The sequence below is a fragment of the Vitis riparia genome, chromosome 9, assembly GCF_004353265.1.
Source record: "Vitis riparia cultivar Riparia Gloire de Montpellier isolate 1030 chromosome 9, EGFV_Vit.rip_1.0, whole genome shotgun sequence".
Lineage (NCBI taxonomy): Eukaryota > Viridiplantae > Streptophyta > Magnoliopsida > Vitales > Vitaceae > Vitis > Vitis riparia.
In genome coordinates, this window is record NC_048439.1 from 2,006,490 (window position 1) to 2,023,482 (window position 16,993).

General features: G+C 34.8%; 3 protein-coding genes across 5 annotated transcripts; 1 reads left to right on the plus strand and 2 right to left on the minus strand.

The window, feature by feature from the left end:
- Positions 1-895: 895 nt before the first annotated feature.
- Positions 896-7,094, minus strand: LOC117922143 (plasma membrane ATPase-like). Its single transcript, XM_034840175.1, has 15 exons — positions 6,794-7,094; positions 6,004-6,123; positions 5,807-5,905; positions 5,564-5,701; positions 5,123-5,437; positions 4,700-5,026; positions 4,481-4,600; positions 3,663-3,785; positions 3,450-3,554; positions 3,042-3,351; positions 2,374-2,888; positions 2,079-2,252; positions 1,814-1,996; positions 1,535-1,716; positions 896-1,246 (listed from the first exon to the last, which is right to left on the minus strand). Exons 1-15 carry the CDS (start codon positions 6,836-6,838, stop codon positions 1,150-1,152), a joined length of 2,853 nt encoding a protein of 950 aa, XP_034696066.1. The 5' UTR covers positions 6,839-7,094; the 3' UTR covers positions 896-1,149.
- A 3,334-nt stretch (positions 7,095-10,428) lies between these two features.
- On the minus strand, positions 10,429-13,310 carry LOC117922146 (mediator of RNA polymerase II transcription subunit 9). Of its 3 annotated transcripts, none has more exons than XM_034840179.1 (7): positions 13,244-13,310; positions 12,820-13,085; positions 12,680-12,742; positions 12,435-12,515; positions 11,864-11,922; positions 11,700-11,782; positions 10,429-10,726 (listed from the first exon to the last, which is right to left on the minus strand). In XM_034840179.1, the coding sequence occupies exons 2-6, from the start codon at positions 13,063-13,065 to the stop codon at positions 11,725-11,727; spliced, it is 507 nt and encodes a 168-aa protein (XP_034696070.1). In that variant the 5' UTR covers positions 13,066-13,085; positions 13,244-13,310; the 3' UTR covers positions 10,429-10,726; positions 11,700-11,724. The 3 variants fall into 3 exon arrangements, with proteins under 3 accessions (XP_034696070.1, XP_034696069.1, XP_034696071.1); XM_034840178.1 differs by having other exon boundaries at positions 13,209-13,281; XM_034840180.1 differs by lacking the exons at positions 10,429-10,726; positions 11,700-11,782; positions 11,864-11,922 and adding an exon at positions 11,929-12,049 and having other exon boundaries at positions 13,209-13,285.
- A 217-nt stretch (positions 13,311-13,527) lies between these two features.
- Positions 13,528-16,968, plus strand: LOC117922147. The gene is made up of 2 exons (XM_034840181.1): positions 13,528-13,633; positions 16,580-16,968. The coding sequence occupies exon 2, from the start codon at positions 16,592-16,594 to the stop codon at positions 16,781-16,783; it is 192 nt and encodes a 63-aa protein (XP_034696072.1). The 5' UTR covers positions 13,528-13,633; positions 16,580-16,591; the 3' UTR covers positions 16,784-16,968.
- The last annotated feature ends 25 nt before the right edge of the window (positions 16,969-16,993 follow it).

The window sequence follows — 16,993 nt, forward strand, 5'->3', positions numbered from 1 at the left end:
TGTCTGTTTAGAGAAGAAATTAATTCTTTTAAATTGATTATAAATCTTTGATATAAAATGTTTGGGAAGAAAAATGATTTACAATACAAACAAAAAATGGATTTGTGTCATGATTCAATATATGATAATTTAAAATTAGTAAATTTGGGGATAATTTACAAATATTTGCACAATTATAAATATTTATATTATGCATATTTAGGAAAATAATAATGTTTATATAATCATCATTTATTTATTGTTAATTGGATAAATTTTCCCTTTGGTTTCATGGATTGATGAAACTATGAAAGATGGATAGAAAGATGCTAGAATTTGTTTACTTGAAAACAAATTTAATTTTAAAAAGTATTCTTATTACTTTTTAAAAAAAATTATTTTCAGTTATAAAAAAACTTGTTTTCAATCATTTTTAAAAACAATTTTTCATTTAAAAACTTAAATATGAAATACAATTATCTAAGTTCTCCATCTTTTTTGAAAATAGTCAATTTAAAAAAACAATTCCCAGAATCTTTTATTAAGGCTATGTTCCTTTCTCCAAAAGTATTAATGGAAAAAAAATGTTGAGAGGAAAATGATTTTCTCATATTTAGTTTTATCAAAAATATGAAAAAAATTTAAATCAATAAAAAAATTAATATATTTTTAAATTATTTAAAATAAAATAAGTCTGAAATAATTTATAAAAATAATTTATTGACTTTAAATTATTTTTTTCCTTCACTTTTTCTTTCTCTCTATTTTATGTTATTTTTCTAGAATATTTTATGTTATTTTACATGGTATTAGATGCTTATTAATCTCAAAAAAAAAAAAAAAAAAAAAAAAAAAAAAAAACTCATAAAATAAAAAAATTGAATTAATTGGAAAAAAGTAAAAATAGGAAAATTCATTGAAAAAGAAAGAAATTAATGTCACGTTTAACATCATTTAATCCTCTTGACATCTTGTGTTCTTCCAACAATGGATCATCATCATCATCATATGAGAAAACAATCTCATTATTGGATTATTCCCTAGCCCTTCCATCCTTCTATTCTCCTAGAGGAAAATCAAGGAAGAAGAAAAAGAAGTGCGTCGGAGCTAACTTCCACTTTCCCTTTAGCCTACAAAATCCATCCTCAATTAGCTTTCATTCTCAAAGACTCAAACAGTGTAGTGCTGTTGAATGCCCTCGATGTCAAGTCCCTTCAGCTTCACCACTGACTCAACATGCCCTTTCAATGTGTGAAGCTCCCTTAACCTGCATTTCATATCAATTCAAGTGACATGAGATGTAGCTTTACTTAATCAAAGCTTCAATACCATGCACAAATGACAAATTATAGAACCAATGTGGGAACACAAAGAGTGAGACTTGAACCAAGACCCCTAGTTAATGGAAGCTCCGGTATCATGTTAAGCTATTAATTTGATCGAAAAGCTTGACCGATGAGGTAATAGACTGGGTCTACTAGAGGCTATCATTAATAATATATAAAGGCATTGATTCTTATCGACCAATTCAACCTGGGTTTTCCATGATCATTACCTTGCAACTTCAGCACGCCTCTTGGCCTGTTCAGCCATTTCAGACAGCTCCCTGTAGTTGCCCTTTTCAGTAAAGAGCTCGGATGTCTGTGGAGGCTGGAGGCCATGCAGTGTGCGCTGAGCCAAAGCCCATTGTGCCTCCCTCTCTCCTCTTCCATAATCCTTCTTTGTTGTGAAGGCAGTCTGGATTGTTCAGTACAAGAAAAAGGATCAATTAACCATACTGCAAAACCCTTTTTTCTTTTTTCTTTTTCTTATGTCATTGATGTAGGTATGGTACCTTATTCTGGAGGAGTGTGTCCCAGGCCTTGCCAGTCAATGCATACCGAATAAAGAACTTGAGAATATCTAGAGGAAAGTAGAAGACGATACTGTAAAGCCAGATGACACCAGCCCATCCCCATCCACAACCTTTGATCTTTGCAAAGCCCCAGTTTGCATATACAGCAATGAATGTAGCCACCTTAAAATCAATTCATCACCAGAATATGTCACTTGAGAAAGAAAGAGAAGAAAAAGAAGGGGAAGTTTCAGACACAACTCACCAACTGTGCTATTAGGAAGGCACTCACTAGCAGGAGACCGGGGCGTTCAATGAAAGACCAGCCCTGAGATCGAGTAACAAAGATGAGTGCCTGACTCACGATACTCACTTGGAGGTACACAACTGCTGTTAGCTCATGCTTGTTTCCCCTGATTGATCTTACTGAAAATTTATCCTGACAACAGTATTAGTATTAGTATTAGTGCTAGTATTAGTATTGGCATTGGAATGAATTGTCAACACACTGAAGAAAAGATTCGTGTATTCGAATATGAAATGGCATGCTGCTCACTTACTGAGAAGAAGTTAGAGTCATGAGCAGCCCAGAAGAAAACAACAGTCATGACAGCTAGGTAGGTGCCAAGGACTATGCCAGTGGCAAAGATCTCCCTGAGCTTCCAGGAGTCAGGAAGAGGAGATGGTTTCACCCTGTCTTTAGCAATGGTCATGATGGTTCCATCATTAAGTATGGCTATGATGAGGACCATGAAGGGTGAGAAGTCGAATTTCCAGATAAGAGCGATGAGTGTGAACCCCAGCACGATTCGGATGGTTATGGAAACTGCATAGATGGTGTAATTCTTCATTCTCTGGAAAATGGCTCTGCTGGTCAGTACAGCACTCACAATCACACTCAGTCCTGGCTCTGTAAGGACTATATCAGATGCACTTCTGGCTGCATCAGTTGCATCAGCTACAGCAATGCCGATGTCTGCCCTCTTTAGAGCTGGGGCATCATTCACACCATCTCCGGTCATCCCACATATGTGCTTCTTGTCTTGCAGCCTCTTCACTATTTCGTATTTGTGCTCTGCAGGCGTCCCCCATCAGAGTTTGTACCAATAAAGGGGGGGGGGGGGTAGGAAATGGCAGCATGCTCATATATTTTAGCCATTAATTTCTAAACTTTGAACTGTAAACCAACAATATAACTTCATTCAAAGGGAGGGTTCAGTCCAAGTACCAGGGAAGACACCAGCAAAGCCGTCAGCTTTTTCAATGAGCTCGTCAATGGGGAGGTCTGCAATGCTATGATCCTTGCTCTGTCCAAGGAGGGAAGAAGACGGGTACATGTTGGTTCCCATGCCAAGCCTGCGACCGGTCTCCTTGCCAATGGCTAGCTGGTCACCAGTGATCATCTTTACATTGACACCGAGGTTAAGGGCCCGGCGAATGGTCTCTGCACTATCATGCCTTGGGGGGTCAAATAGAGGCAGAAGACCAACAAATTGCCATGGTCCTCCTGCGCTTTCCTTGTTCTTCTCTGGTACTGTCTGTCAGCAAGAAGAATGTTGCCTAATCAACTTCAGTTCCTACATTACCCCTTCAATGGTTAGAAACAATTAAGAGTTAAGAAGAAATATAAACTCACTTGTTGAGAAACTGCAAGAGAGCGAAGACCACGGTCAGCAAACTTGTCAATGATGGCATGAGCTTTCTTCTTTGCATGATCCTTGAGGTTGCAGAGCTCAATGATCTGGTGGAGATTAGATAAACAGGCACAGATAAACAAGGAATACGACATGAAGTAAGAAGAGATAAAAATCCCCACTAGTACTGTATGTGCTAATGACACATTCATTACCTGTTCTGGCGCGCCTTTGCTAGCCCGATGCCAGTTGCCATCAGAGTCAATGTATGTTATGGCTGTACGCTTCTCCACTGGGTTAAATGGCAGAAAGTGTACTTCTGTTATCCCTGATCTTGCCTGCAGATCACAAGTGAAACAGGGTGTGTTTAACTTCAATTGTCATATATCCCAGCGTCGTTTAACATCCAAAAATTCTAATTACATTCTCTGTTTCTTTCCACTTTTATTCTGATCATTCACTTCAAACATTTTGCCTGCTTAAAAGGGGGCTTCATCCCAAGGATGAAACTGAGAAGTGTGCTCAGCTGAGTGTTGGCTGTTTAAGCTCAGTTTGGCTGAGGTTTGGAATCAATCTTGACCCAAGCACAATTGCCCTACTGAAACGTTTATGAAGCCAAACAGGTTTGTATTCTTCTCAAAATCTAACAGTCCCTGAATTCCTTAATGCAATCTAGAAATAATAACATACTCAGAGAGCTTGCTCAAAATTTTCTCAGATCTCACTAGTTCACATTACCTCCAAAATTTCCCTTCTAAATTTTTAAATTGTTCAAAGTGTAGTGTTGCTCGGTAACCAAACAAGCTTGAAGCTTAGACTTTAGGATGGCTTTATTAAGGAGAGTGAATGAGCTTGAACAAATCAAACTATTCATCAGGATTTGTTGGGTGAGTTGCTGTCATATTTAACTGTAATGGTTGCAATGAGTTCATTTTCATTATCTTCAGTGGAAGTTGAGGTCAGAAAAGCTTAGTTCCCATCAGCCCATAAAGCTACATACTTCACTACTAAATAGTACTGCTCTTCAACATACCTCACTGGGGTCAGCCAACATTCCCACAATGCAGGCATCAATGGCATCCTGATTCTCAACCCGGGAAGCCCTAGCCGCAAGCAGAATCACCATGTCACTGTCCACATCCTTTGAAAATATCTGCAAATTAGAATATTGGTGACATGATCAATAAAGCATTACATTCCACAGTTAGATCATACTCTTAAATCTTTCCTTTATTTTTGTTCAATGGCCAACCTCAATCATGCTTTTGTCCACTGTAAGCTTGTTGAGGGTGAGAGTCCCAGTCTTGTCACTGCAAAGAACATCCATTCCAGCCATCTCTTCTATTGCTGTCATCCTCTTTGTGATAGCACCTTGCTTTGACAGACGGTGAGAACCTATGGCCATTGTCACTGACAACACTGTTGGCATGGCAATTGGTATTCCTCCAATGAGAAGCACCAAAAGATTATTGATCCCATCCCTGTACTTGCGTCTCTGAATTGGGTACATCACCACTATTTCTACTATTATGCCAAGCGCAATGGAGCATATACAGAAGTTCCCAATGGCAGTCAACACCTGATAAAACCATATCATCCATTGCCACATCTCATTACCAGTTCCACAACTTCAAATCCAGTAATCCCAGAATGGCCAATAAGTTCAGTATGGTACCTTTTGGAAGTGGCCCTGGTGGTTGGTGTTGTCAACAAGGTGAGCAGCCTTACCAAAGAAGGTGTGCACCCCAGTGGCAATTACAACAGCCTCAATTTCACCTTGCTTGCAGGTGGAGCCAGAGAAGACTTCGTCACCGGGGTTCCTTGTCACAGGCAAGGACTCACCAGTGAGTGCAGCCTGATCAATTTTGAGAGGGTCGCCCTCCAGGAGACGGGCATCGGCTGGGATGATATCTCCCAACTTGATGCTGATCACATCCCCAGGGACCAGGATTTCAGCCTCCTGCTCACTCCATCTGCCATCTCTCAGAACCTCCAATCATTCAAACACACAAACAACACCCACCTTATCGTACATCCAACTTATCCAAAAGCTTGAATTTAAACTAGGAATGAAGTTGAAACCCGGATCAGGCTGACAGTTATCATATAGAAATACCTTGGCTTTGGGAGCAAGACCAGCCATCAGTGCTGCAGCAGCATTCCCTGCATTGTTCTCTTCTATAAAACTTATGGTGGAGTTGATGAAAAGCAACACTACAATTCCAACAAAATCTTGCCAATCTGGATCCTCACCCTGCATTTAGTACACCCCCAAAAAAAAAGTCAGAAGAAAAAAAGAAAAAAGGAACTGAAAGTAAGGCAAAGATGAAGAGGGAAGACAATAAGACGAGGTGTTTACCCCTCCATTTGCCAGAACAATGGCCATGATAGCAGCAGCTTCCATCACCCATGACAGGGGATTCCACATAAAGCCCAAGAACTTAAGCAACTTGCTCTCCTGTTTCCAAAAAAAAAAAATGTTCTCAACAGATCAGTTTCTCCATCATTATCAACAAAATGAAACTAGGGCACTGCTCTAGAACATAGAGAATTTGCCTTTTTCTCCTCCAGCTTGTTTGGGCCAAAGATCTGGAGCCTCTTCTCCCCTTCCTCTGTTGTCAAACCGTCTCTTGTACATTTCAGCTGTTCAAATACCTCCTCAACTGGTATCCGCTCCTGTAACAAACAACAAATTAAACGATTCCCATCACTTGACCTGCCAAGAAAACTTTCACACAAATTTTTCCTCTTCAATGTCAAACAGGGCTTCCCCACATGCTTTTCTAGCTTAAAAGATACCAATTCATATCATGCTATGGAGAAATAGGTTCAACACATCAATAACTGCCCTTGTTTGTTGTTCAAGACGTCAATAATAAGCCTTGTTTGGTTGCTGAGAAAATGTAAAAATGGAAAAGGAGAAAAAAAAATATTCTCAAATCCTAGCAAGCTATAAATCACAAAACCATGACCAGCATGAGCCAAACAGAAAAACATGAGAAATAAAATTGAAGAACAAACACAAACACTGCAATGAGACCGAGATTCAAAGAGCCAAAACGAAACAAAATCATAGAAAAAGGAAAAAAAAAACAAAAAAGAGAAAATCTGAAAGGGAGAAAACTCCCATTCTGACAAACATTGAGAAACAGTTTCAGTGTTCATGAACAAGCGTGGTCACTCACTACCAACTTTTGAAACTATCACAATCAGAAAATATCAAGAAAACCACGTGTCTGTTTGAAAAAACACATTCAAAATCGAAAAAAAAAAAACAACAAAAATATAACAATTATATGATCAGTTCGATGAAGCAATTTTCAACTGAACCAAAGAAAGCACTTACAAGATCAACTGTCTCATTCTTGATTTCTTCTAAGATATCAGCCATCTTCTTCTCTTCCTAAGCTCAAACAACAACAACAACAACAACAACAACAAAAACTTTGTATATATATCCAAAGATTCAGAAGAAAGCTTCAAGAACAACAGTAAGGTTGATGATCATTCTCATCATCATAATCATCAACAGTTTTGTGTATAGAAAAAAAAAAAAACAAATTGAAAAAGGAAAGAAAATTGAGAATTCAGTCTGGGTTTTTTTCTATTTTTAATTTTAAAATTTTTTTATGGGATTAGTGGGTTAATTTGTAAGGTATAAGTTTCCTCATTTGGAAGACCAAGAGCCCTTGGAAAGGGTAAGTGGCTGTCCCTCTATAACGAACTTGGATTCAGTTTACGGTTGGTGTGTAAAAATTTTTGTCCAAACGAGAGAACCCCCGTGACTGTTGTTCTTTTTGTTGCCCAAGTCATTCGCTCTCACACTCACTCTCCTCTTCTTTCTTACTATTTTCCTTTTCTTTCTTTCCGTTTTCCTTTGGTATCAAAAGAAAAAATATTTGGAGGAGCATCAATCATCGTATCATTTAAAAAGTAGTAGCACCAACATGGTTTTTTTTTTTTTTACAAGTTTTTATTCAAAATATTTTCAATAAAAATGTTTTTTTAGAAGCATTTTTAAGGGAATCACATGCTAAAAATGTCTTTTCTAAAAACATCATAAATTACTTTTTGAAATTTAAAAAATGTTTCTTAAATTTTAAGAAACATGTTATTTTTCTTCAAAAACAAATTTTATCCTTACATATAATTTAAAATATTTTTTTTATTTATACTTTTATTTTAAAAAAATAAAATTTGAGAGGTTTTTTGTTATTAAATAATAAGACTAAAAAATATATATATATACTCAATAAATAAAAAATTAACCATAAAAAATCGTATAACCCTAATGCACAAATATTCAATTATTATTTTTATTAAAAATTTGAATAATTTGTCATGCTTTAAGTAGTTATAAAATTATATTTTTCAAAAAAAAATTATTTATTATAATATTTAAATTCTCAAAGCTAGCAAATATTTTTCCTATTTTCAAAAGAGGAAATAAAAGAATTCTAACTTATTCTAATTTTCAACAAGTATCATATCCAATAAAATCCATAACCTTAAAAAATTTTAAATATTGTAAACACGTGAAATCGAAAAATCTTTTTCCAACCATTTCAATTTTTCTCTCCAATTTCCATTAATACAAGATAAAGAAACATCAAAGATTCCAAACATAAATTAATAATAAAAAAATAATCGATTTATAGAGAAGAAGAAACACATATAAAGAAGTAGAAAAAAAAAAAAGAAAATAAGATAAACCTGATCGAAGATGTAGAAGGGAGTTTTCAGAACCTAGTTGCAGCAAACAATGACGAATCCTAAATCCAACAATCAAAATGGACATCCAAAACCCTATAAATTAGAAATTTTAGAAGAATCACTTGTTGTAGAGAATTAGATGATGATTGGGTCTCTAACTTTGCAAAGAAGATAAGAAGTGGATGATGAATGGATCTCTACCTTTGCAAAGAAGATAGACATCAGGTTTTAAATTAGAAATTGATTTTTTTTTTTATAAATATCGTGGAAGGTTTAATTGATTTAATTTGGAAACTTGTTGCAGAGAATTAGATGATGAGTAGGTCTCTAACTTTGCAAAGAAGATAAGAAGTGGATGATTAATGGATCTCTACCTTTGCAAAGAAGATAAACATCGGGTTTTAAATTAGAAATTGATTTTTTTTTTTTTTTTATAAATATCGTGGAAGGTTTAATTGATTCAATTTGGAAGAATCACTTGTTGCAGAGAATTAGATGATGAGTGGGTCTCTAACTTTGCAAAGAAGATGAGAAGTGGATGATGAATGGATCTCTACCTTTGCAAAGAAGATAAACATCGGGTTTTAAATTAGAAATTGATTTTTTTTTTTTTATAAATATCGTGGAAGGTTTAATTGATTTAATTTGGAAGAATCACTTGCAGAGAATTATATGATGAGTGGGTCTCTAACTTTGCAAAGAAGATGAGAAGTGGATGATTAATGGATCTCTACCTTTGCAAAGAAGATAAACATCGGGTTTTAAATTAGAAATTGATTTTTTTTTTTTTTTATAAATATCGTGGAAGGTTTAATTGATTCAATTTGGAAGAATCACTTGTTGCAGAGAATTAGATGATGAGTGGGTCTCTAACTTTGCAAAGAAGATAAAAAGTGGATGATGAATGGATCTCTACCTTTACAAAGAAGATAAAACATCGGATTTAAAGAACAAGATAAGAGGGTAAAATAGTAATTTAGGTTATTTTATATTATTCAATAGGTTTAATGAATCAGAATACCACCTACTTTTAATGAATGTAAATCCGACTCATAAGTTGGATTTGATTTCTGTCGAATAATTTTTTATTTCATTTCCGCCTTCTTAACATTTATCCAAACATAGGAATAAGAGAGAAAAGGAATGAGATGTCTATTCCCACTCCCTATTCCCGAGTACCAAACACCCCCTCAAATAGATTTTTAGAACTTATTTGAACTATTTTCAAAATAAAAAACATTTTTGATAAATTATTTTTTATGAAAAATAATATTTTAAGTGTCTGTTCTAATAATAATATATGATAGAAGAATATATTTTAATTTTCTCATTTATTTTTTAAAGATTGTTATAAAAAATAATTATATGTATGATTAAAAAATAAAATACAATATATAAATATTATTTTTAAAATTTTAAAATAGATTTTCTTAAAAAAAAAATACATAAAATTAATTTTAACAAGTGTATTATAAAATTATTATTTGAGAAATGTTTTTGTTTGAAAATAATAAACCTTTTAAGTACTTGTAAGTTATTTCTAAAAATAACTAACCATCTGTTGTAAAAATAAAATATTAATAATTAGCTTTTAAATAATACAATCATGTGTTTAATTAAAAGTTGAATATTATATTGAAATAAAATAAATTGTTTTAAAACTTTAAGGGGAGCTCAATTCGTCCGTAATAATCACCAATTCGAGTATCCTCAGGCCAATTTGAGATGTACATAAGTTCACCCAACCACCCACAGTTATAAAAATAAATTGTTGTAACCTTTTAATATTAATAATTTAATAATTCAATTTATTAAATATTGAATTATTACTATTCGGAAATAAAAAAGAATTTTTAAACCAAATTTTATCACTTAATTGTTATTCATCCCAACTCATTTTTCTTCTAAGGACTATTAAAAATGATTTAATAATTTTTCTTTTAATGAATATCAATAAAGATTTAAAAAAAATAAAAAAAAATAAACTGAAACATAATTCAATAATGCTAGCAAATACCACTATCTTTTGTTTTGATCTTCTAAATCATTCCATAGAAATAAGAGGTAAAATCAATAAAGATTTCTTGTTGGATTCATCCCTAAAGTCAATGAACATCTAAAACCCAATTCATCTGTAAATCATTCCTTTCTAGGAAAAACTTCCTTCTATTTTCCTACTCAAAGATCCAAAATCAAAGTCCAAACCCAATTTTGAAATTTCTTCCATCTTATAAGAAAAGAAAAACTTGAAAAATGAGAGATACTCGATCACAGGAAATGGATAAAATTATCCCATTTCATTGAAAACCTGGAAAACGGTCTTGGTCAAGATCCAAAACATGATTTTACTAGCAAAGAGAAGATGGGTATTACTCAAATGAAACAGAAGAATACACAAATCTGCTTTCTTCCAAACAAGTGGAAATTAACAGACCTATTTCTTCTGCATCTGACTTGAAATGGTAATAAGCTCCTTATGTGAATATCAGGAGGTGAAATTCAAAACAGTGCCATCCTTCCCCTCTTGAGCTTGCAGAGTTGAACAGATTGCTCGGTATGCTAGGACCTGAAATTAACAAGCCAGGCTGAAGATCAGAAGCTGCTTCGAATTCATTAACTTTAGTTGAGCATTTAATCCAAAAGATTAGAAAGAGTGGAATGTGCAAAAGCCACCAGGATTTAAGTTAATAAGTCTTTGAATGTAAATCTTTGTTAGATTTTGTTGATGATCTACAAGTGAGTTGGGTATAATGTAAAAGCTTCCAAAGTATTTTTCAAATTTTCAATTGTTTCTCAGAACTCTTCACAAAAAAGACCTGAGAGCACCTTAAATTTGTTCTTGAAACAACCTATTTTCAAAACAATTTTTCAAAAAATCGTTTAAAGAAAAAAAAAATTTGTTAACTGTTTTTTAAGTTGAAATTTTTATCAACAGTTTCCAAATAAACACTTTGTTTGTAATCCTTTTCTTGCCTTCAACAGGCTCTGTATACTTTTGATGTACTTGAGCAGTCTCCCCTTTTCCTAGGTCTTTACTAGTAAATATTTGCCTATCAAAAGATCAGATTAACAAGATTTTGGCTGCATTTGCATGCAGCAAAAAGTAAATTCAGAGAACATCGCAAGGAAACATAGAAAACAAAGAAAATGGTTAGTTGATAAAATGTTCTAAGGAATAATGCTGATTAAAAAACAATCGTATTAGAAAAATCTTGCAAAATGTCGTTGAGAGCCTAAAATTTCCATTTCTGACAATAACTAAAACCAAAAGGGATATCTGTGTGCAAATATATCCCAACTTTGGTCTACATACCTTCTATCTCATTGATAATCGATAAATTCATAGAGGATAACAAATGAATTCAATGCTAAAAGGTTTACATTGTAGAAATGAACATGTTTACACCAACATTGCTCCCCAGATTCAGGGACAAAGTCTTGGTTCTTTCCAAAATATGATCAATGGCTCCGTTTCTAATGACAATGATAAAAATATTTTTCTTCAGTTTTTAAATAAGTAAACAAGGAGGCTCTCTTACCACGTCTTGACAGATTTCAAAACAATCAAGGCTCAGACTTGATGAGGTCTTCAACAGAGTTCCTATACTTGGCAATCAGATCCCTAGCATCGAAATATGAACATGGAATATATTAAGTAGTGAACTTGGTGCAAACAGAAAAATTCTAGAGTAACACTACAAACCTCCGTTGATTTAGCAGTTGCTCACTTTCCTCCAGCTTGCGCTTTTGTCCCTCAACTGTCTATGAACAACATTCGGTGACCGAGAAAATGCAAGTTACATACAACTCATAGTTTCTGATATAAGAAATGAAAACAAACAGAGGTGTGCTCCAGTGTTCCATGAAAATTGAATTTTCCAGTCATTTTCTGCACATATAGAAGCTCAGACATGAACTACGAACCCATTATTTGATGAATGGTATCCATTATAACAACATGTGGCCTTCATCACAAATGCTAGCAAAAAACTAAAACATCAACATATAACTAAAACCCTAAATCGACCATATGACAGATCCAACTGAACTCAATTAAAGGATTATATCCAATCCTTGGGCCATATTATCCATCAAATCCTAGAAGCCTACCATTTCCTTCTTAATGCTTCCCCATTTTCTCAAACACAATGGCACATACTGAATCTCCAACCATAAACAATTAAACCCGATAAATCAATTGTAACTAGCGCGTAATCTACAGAAAAAGAATGAAAACTAAAACTAAAACAAATATGATGAAATTAGTTAATTACCATGGCCTTTGTGTTGATAGATACTGATATCGAGTTCAACAGCTGCTGGCACTTTTCAAAGTGACTGTTCAATTCCCTAACCTTTCCCAGCATATAACAAAAAAATCAATGAACAAACAAAACATGGAAAACCAATAAGTTATTAAGCCTAAGAAACCCTAAATTCGATCAATTAAACAAATCCCAGTAACAAAAATTCTTTCAAAACCATCAAAACTGGAAAAAGAAGAAAGAAAAATTCAAACCAGTGCATCAGAGTGCTGGTCACGTGTTCCATTTTCGATTGCGTCGGACAAATTCTCCACCAACTGTGACACATCAAAAATCAAAATCATCAAAAAGGTATAATTAGGGTTTAGGGTTTTTCTGGGTTTACTTCACATACATGTAATAAGTGGAAGTGAGAAGCCAGTGATTGGTGATGATGGTGTTGTTGCTGCTGCTGCTGCTGCTGTTGTTGTTGCTGCTGCTGATGGTGAAGACGCTGCTGTTGATGCTGATAGAGGTGGTGCTGCTGTGGTTGCTGTTGTTGGAGGAACAGATGGTCCTGATCCGAGGGTGTAGCGGCGTTACTGTGAGGCGACATGCTGGGAATCATTGACCAGCTTCCACCTGAGTATGGGTGATCCATTGCGTTATTCCTCCAAAACCCTAGGACAAAATTGAATTCTGCCAATTAGGGCTTATCATCTCAAGATCAAAATTTCAGAAAAGTTAGCAAAATCTTTAACAATTATGAATTTGAATATGCAAGTGTGAAGAATTGAAAGTTACCTAGAGAGAGAGTTTAGAGAGAGAAGAAGACGAACCTCTGAAGCTTAGATCATTAAAGGCTCCAGCTCTGGAGAAGACACACAAAACCTTCTCTGCAAATCTCTGGACGACGCCGTTTTGGGGTCAAGCGAAGTCGTTTAAGGAAACGGAGAAACTTAGAGAGGCAAAACGCTTTTTCCCAATATGGTTTCTTCGTTTACTACATATTAAAACGATGCGTTTTCCCAATCTGGTTTCTTCGTTTACTAAAACGACTTCGTTTTACTTAAACGCCGTCGTTTTCCTCCCGATTCCCATTTTCCTCCTGACCACCACCGAGCGAGACATCTGCAGAGACCATAAATACTCTCTCTCTCTCTCTCTCTCTCTCTCTTAAGAAGCCGTGGGTGTCTTCAAAGGTCTAAGCTTTCCGATTGAGCTTTAGGGTTCGTCTTCTTCCCTTTCTGGATAACATTGAAATTTGTTGATCTCTGCATATTTGTATGATAGAATTTTATTTTATTTTTTAATTTGTTCTTGTATTACGTTTCTGGGATGATAAACCCAATGGGTATTCGATTCTGTTCAAGGGTTTTGAAGGGGCCATCAATATATAGTATATAGGAAATTTCTTTATATCGTAATGTGTGACCATTGTCAAGCATTTTCCTTCCTTTTCTTGCGAACCAAGCAAGGGAAGACTCAAAACTATGTTGCTGAGTCAAAAAATTAGAACATTGTGTGCAGTTAGGGTAAAGGGATTTTCAGAAGATGTTATGGGGTTTTGTAGCAGAAGGTTGAAAAGAGATTCTTATGCATATTGTGATGGTTGCTCTCTTGATGGTAAGGGCATAGGATAATACGATTCGGGTTATTGACCGGTCTAGCTCTGAATAGTTCTGGATTGAGACCACCGGAACTTCAAGATGGATACTGGCCATTGTGACGGTTGCCCTCTTCATGGTTTGGGTGTTGGACATATGATTCGGGTTATTGAAAAATACAAAATTAAGAATAAGGGTTCTATTGTAGTAAACCTTTTGTGAAGATGGTTTCACATGATAATTTGTGTTTGTCAATGGACTAATGGAGGCAAAAAAATTTTGCATTTGCTCTAAACCCTGCAACTACTCTTCAATTTTAGGCAGCATGGATGATATATTTTTTCTTCTAAAGATGATCATTTGGAAATTATAACTGTATAAGGATCCTGTTCCTTTGTACATAGTATGAGTATGATAGGATTGTAAAGGTGGTGAGAAATTTTGAGGCAATCCTAATTCTAATTATCAGGAAAAGCAAAAATGTATGTGTTCATTTGGATTTGGGAGATTAGAAGGGGGAAGATCATTCAAGTTCAGAAGATGAGTTTGAACGTTAGAAAGTTGGGGAGTTGGGGAAAAAGGTGTTATTAAAGACGCATGGTTTGCACCTGACTGTTGTATTCAGACTGGAATTTAATCTGTGTTCTGGTGATAGGTAAATCATTGAAACTCAAGACATTGGGTTTTCTATTCCAAGATAGAATTAGAACATTAGTGCCCTTGAGGCTTGGCTCAAGTGATTATGGGATGGGGAGGGTTTGTGGGAGGTTCCAAGTTGAAGTCTCAATATGGACAAAAATTTACCTATAACTAAAAATAAAAAAATAAAAAAAGAGAGAGAAGATAAAATTAGAACATCAGTTGGTTTGTGTATGTATGACTCAGTTGTAGAGGCTATTGATCTAGCTTTAGGATCCTTCATTTTTACTTTCATGTTGAGAAATAGGGACTATCACAAACTTTGGAAACTTGCTGCTGTGTCTGAACCAATCATCCTAGGGTTAGGTGCCTCTGGTGTCAATATCGGCTGAGCTTAAGTCATGGTGTCATGGGAAGATTTAATAAGACTGGGCTGTCTAGAAAGGGCAAGTAGGGTTATTCAGAAAGGGAAGGCTTTTTCTTTTTTTTTTTCATCTGGGTCAAGATTTTCCTTTTAAAAATGCTAGTTTGGTGAACCAACATGTAAGAATTTCCAGTCTTATAAATGCGATAGGTTTGTTCTTGATTTTGATGATTCATCTCCAGACGTTAATTCACAAGCCCCTCCAGCTGGGACTTTTTGGCCACTGCCTTGTGGTAAAACATTTGAAATTCCTTCTAAATTTAAAGTTCTGACTGGCCGGTAGTTCATAATAAGGTTAACACTCCCCTAAAGCAGGAAGTTCAAAGCTCTCTTAACCTATGTTTCATTATGTCACTTGATCATTCCGTGCCATCTTTTTCATACTCTACAGTAACTGGTTATAAAAGGAAGTAAATGATAGAGCTATTTTCTTTTAGATAATTGTTAATTTGTTAGGTAATAGGTGAACAATGTATACTAGGCTAACACTCTCCTCACTTGTGAGCCTATACTAGTAGATATAGTTATCAAACTTTAGACAGATTACAGAGAACAAACGGGTGGAATAAACAGGATGAAGACTTAATGATGAGGATGAATCTCCAAGATATAAATAAAGAAAAGGAATTAGTATTAGTTGCAATTAAAGTAAGATTAGTATTAATTAGATTTGAATTAGGATTGGTATTTGTTGGAGTCTAATTAGGATTAGCTAGTTAAGTTATATTATAATTAGAATTTGAGTTATGATAGGTTATTAGAGTCCTAATAGACTTTGGATGTTATAATTAGAATTAGAGTCATAATAGGTTATTAGAATCCTAATAGACCTTGGATTGCTTAGAGAAGCCTATAAATAGGCTAATTGATGTAAATCAAATGAATAAATTGATATTAATAATATTATATTTTCTTTCATTGCAAGTGTTGCAATCCTTAACGGTGATCTTTTTTTCATTGTTTCTTCTCTCTCTATTGCTTATCTTATATTCCTCTCTATTATAAAATTTATTCTTTATTCCTCTCCTTACACCCTAAAAATAAAACCCTAGCCCACCTACTTTTGAGTATAAACAACCATCCTAGAGTTGTCCCACATCACTTAAACTTAAGACTTCTAGTTAACCTAAGCTTCTTACCACATTAAGCTGCTAATCAACCCAAAAGTTTAAGTTGTTGGGTAACTGGCAAACAATGTTATATCATGCTAATAATATTAATGATGAATCAGTTCTTAATTTGTGATTGATGATTTAAAGAACTACTGTTGCGGTTTAGCTATTATTTTTTTGGGCATAGGTTTGAAATGTTTAAAGCCTGGAAAAACAATCCCACCAACAAGCTCCCCTGGCCTCTTCTCTCTGAAACTCTCTTTGTTAAACTACTGTTATGGCTTGGATATTTCTGTCTTCAGAGGCTGCTATCTTCTTTATTATGACCACGATTTAGTTGGTTTATTGCATAAGCTACAAATTCCAATTTTGATATGTTATGGGGATTTGCAGGCACCATAAAGTATGGAAATAAAACCATCAGTTGCCTTGAGGGCAATGCTTGTAGGATCGATAGCAGCGTGTGCAAAAATTGCAGGCGTACTGAAGGCTGCAGGTGGTGCAAAGATCGGGGTAGCTGCAACTGCCATGACAGCAGCTGCTACTGCAGCTATGTCATCAAAGCAGGAAGATGCTTCTAAGCAACCTTCAAAATGATTTTCTTTTGCTGATCTAGTGAGTCAATAACGTATGTAGCATGGAACAAACTGGGACCAAACTGGAATTATTTTGGATTTTTGCCCTCACACCCACAGTGAGGGTATGTATAAAACTACTGAAATTGAAAATAGATATATAACTTTCCCTAAAACTTGTAGGGGAAAATCATATTTGTCTCGCTAGATTTTGTATGACATTATAATTTGG